The sequence below is a fragment of the Triticum dicoccoides genome, unplaced genomic scaffold, assembly GCF_002162155.2.
Source record: "Triticum dicoccoides isolate Atlit2015 ecotype Zavitan unplaced genomic scaffold, WEW_v2.0 scaffold179578, whole genome shotgun sequence".
NCBI classification, from domain to species: Eukaryota; Viridiplantae; Streptophyta; class Magnoliopsida; order Poales; family Poaceae; genus Triticum; species Triticum dicoccoides.
This window is the reverse complement of record NW_021225364.1, coordinates 1-3,496: the sequence shown is the minus strand read 5'-3', so window position 1 is coordinate 3,496 and position 3,496 is coordinate 1. Positions and strand designations below refer to the sequence as shown.

The following is a 3,496-nucleotide window of genomic DNA, read 5'->3' as shown; positions in this document are numbered from 1 at the left end:
CCGCCGTTCCGATCTATTGATCTACTAGTAAAGGAAATAATGTGTATATGAAAAAACAAAAAGGGTAAAATACAGGTAGGAGGGGACTGGGGAATCCGGCTTTAGATATTAGGCTTTGGTGCGATGTCTGTTTGGTATTAGGCTCGGACAGTCATCACACCTTTATCAAGGGGATAGGAGTAGCAACAAGTGTTGCCTAGATGGTGGCTTCAGACGTACTAAGGTATTACTTTGTATGGTCTTTGTGAATAATTAATAAAATATTTGCATGCATCGTTCAGATGCAGAGGCCGGGGTATATCCTCCTTTTCAAAAAAAAAGTAGGAGAGGGCTGGTTTAGATCAAATGAAAAATCGTTTTGGTAGGTACCAATTAAGCTGTATACTACAAATATGCACAAATAACCTCGTACAGCAATTTCCCCCGAAGGAGAGCTTTCTACTCTGAAGCAAGAGTACAAGACGTCTGTTTTGACTTTCAACTACTCCATTGACGAGCAAGCAAACAGAAAGCACATGCATTGATCACACTCTGTGAGTCAAACTACCAGCTCGGCGCCGGTCTTGGGACAGTTGAGGCGACCGTTGAGAAAGTAGTAGCAGCTGGTACTACATGCATGATCACACCCTACGGCCTGCAACACTACGGCTCAGTAGATCGGCGCACACAACGCACTGATGAAGCTGCCGCTGCTACTACTTTTTGGGCACATGCACTGCTGGTATTTGTTTGACGGTTGAGTGGCGCGCACTACGATGGCTTGCCATCAAGTATTGTACAAGTTTGCCCGTGTAGACTTTCTCTGGAAATTTGTGTTTTTACGCTCATTCATCAAGTATTTGGACAACACTTTGGCCTATTTCAAAAGATATTTGACAATAAAACATCACATTATTTGCATATTCAAGTTTTGACAAAAAAAAAATATTGTGCCTCTTCCGTGCCCCCTGTCGCAACTGGGCCGCACGCCCGCGCTCACCTAGCCTCCGTCCGGACTCCGGCATGCCGCACCACCCTCGACACTGCGGCATTGCCACCCACTGCCGTTCTCGCCAAGAGCAAATAGCCACGAAGAGCGGCCTCGAGCGTATGGGAGGGGGCTACGCCATTATGGGGAGGGGACTTTCTGTGGATAAGCAAGATTGGGGGTAGTTTGGTCTTTATTACTTTCTGGAATATGCTGTGTTCCCATATCTAAAAATTTGTTTAATCCGATGCCAAATAACGGAGCGCAAGCAAGGGGCAAATGGTATCTTCAATTGAGAAGGCAAAATCATCATGTTAGATAAGCGAGGTAAAATTGCAATTTGAATTCACGGTAGAACACCAGTTAGTATTGCCTCTCCCTGACACTATGGTGGCAACGGCCAACAGTACATCTGCAGCTGTTCACGCAGCTCTGCTCTTACCTATCCGGTCCATATATGCTTCTCTCCTTTGCTTGGCCGGCCACATTTCGTTCACGCAGTTGAAGTGGCAAGCAGTAGGTTCCGTGCACTCCTCATCCCGAAGTCTGCCATGGCTCGGCTCTACCACCTCACCCTCCTCTCCGTCTTCTTCTTCCTGCTCCTCACCGGCCTCGTGGCTGCTGATCTGTCCGGAGGGAAGAAGGTTGGGAAGAAGGTCGGGAAGAAGGTGACCATGACCGTGCGGTACCCGGCTGAAGACTCGGGGGAGAAGATCACGATCTCGGCGCACCTCGTCGGCGAGGGCGGGGTCGGCGACAGCCACTTCCATCTCGACAGCGACGACTACGAGCCGTACGTCTCTGAGTCTCTCTCTCCCTCTCTCCAACTCATCCTCACAAAGCAGAGCACACACTCGACCGAGCCGTGCGGTTTTGCTTGGTTTTATAAATTTTTAGCTAAGCTTGCGATCGATCTGCAGCATCGTTTTCGCAGTGAAAAACCTTGTCTCGGCTCTGGAGAAGGTAGGAGATCCGCAGGCCTCTCTATCCAAGGTAACGCACATTTTTGCCCCTCCCTATCTCATCCATTGGTTCATATTTCAGAACGCAAATGTAAGCTACTGACCTTTGCTTAATTGTTTCTCAGATGTAGCTTCACGGTGCTCAGTGCTGGTTGCATGCCCAGTTAGTGGACATTGGAAATGGAGCTCCTCTTTACTTCCGTCTCCGCGAGAATACATTAGGCGTCTTTTACTATTTTTTTTAACTTACTTTTACTATTTTGTTGTAGTACCGTGCAGCGTGCTGGAGTCTGTCTTCAGCTATCTCTGTGTGTATCTTGGATTCTGTAATCTTCTGGGTTTGAGAAATAAAATATCATGTTGTTCTTCGATTTACTTCTGCCCGATTTCTGTCTAGTGGAGGTTTTCTATTGTGCTTTACAGGCAGAATATAAAATAAAACGAATGGAAAAAAAATTCAAAAAATAGTCGGCTTATTATTTATATATCCTTTCCTTAAGTCGGGCCTTAGAAATTTATTCATTAAACAAAATAGAAGAGAGATGTCCGGTTAATTTTTCGTTAATTTTTAGAAAGCGGGTAGAAACTACAACACTCACTCAAGACGTGGCATCCCACCTCTGCCCTACATCTCCTCTGGCATGCTTATGTCCAAGCCTCACCGCGGTGTCCCTATCTCCGGCTCGAGCTCCGTCTAATCCAATCGTGGGTCAAAGCAAAAAAGGCTCCCCCACCTGCACCTGTCAAGCCTCCGTCTGAGACGTTGTGGCGAGGCGCATCGTCACCAGCTCCAACTTGGCCTCACCAGTGTCCCCGCGCTTCGTGGTCGCTCGCCGCGGCACCACCATCTCGGCCTTGGGGCTTTGCTCAACTGAGAATTAGCAAAGCCAAAATTCAATTTGTTATAGAAAATATGAATGAACACCCTTTTAGCGTGCAAAAAGAATGCTGAGGCACTTGAGGCAGACGCTCCATGCATGCATGAGTTGATCCATCACATCAAAGATGAAGTAGTGACTCGTGCATGATCACTCTGGATCATGCATGTATGCCTGCTTAAAACATCATTTATACATGACTCTCCAAAACCTTCCAAGAGTACATGACTGGTAAACGATGGACCTATCGAACATGATCGTTGTGAAAATTAGTTAAGCAGATGTTAAATCATGTCAAAAGCAATAATGAACGGAACCTTACAAAAGAAATCTGAAATCAATATATAACAAAGGGAAGGTGTACATGACGAGATGGGAGGGCTCGTTTTTACAGCAAAGGAAAAATTGTGAGAAATCAGTTTGGTAGCTAAAATACAATTACTAGTCCCGCTTTGGTACAACCTCCCCCCAACTAAACACATAAAGGGTAGTATCATCTTTACCCACTTCCGTAGGTATACCCGCTGACCCGTGTATGTTGTACATCGCGCCGGTACATCAGGCAAAAAAAAAACCCGCCATGCGTGCCCCGACCCCCGAGCCAAAAACCTAACCTAGTTATGCACATGACCCGCCGCCACCATGGTTGTGCCGCTCTCCCCGAAACCAGCGGGTCGTGGTCGCCCCCC

General features: G+C 46.9%; 1 protein-coding gene across 1 annotated transcript; it reads left to right on the top strand.

Annotated features, from left to right (window-relative positions):
- Window positions 1-1,439: 1,439 nt before the first annotated feature.
- Window positions 1,440-2,304, top strand: LOC119344685. Its single transcript, XM_037615054.1, has 3 exons — window positions 1,440-1,760; window positions 1,888-1,960; window positions 2,055-2,304. Exons 1-3 carry the CDS (start codon window positions 1,519-1,521, stop codon window positions 2,058-2,060), a joined length of 321 nt encoding a protein of 106 aa, XP_037470951.1. The 5' UTR covers window positions 1,440-1,518; the 3' UTR covers window positions 2,061-2,304.
- Window positions 2,305-3,496: the final 1,192 nt, after the last annotated feature.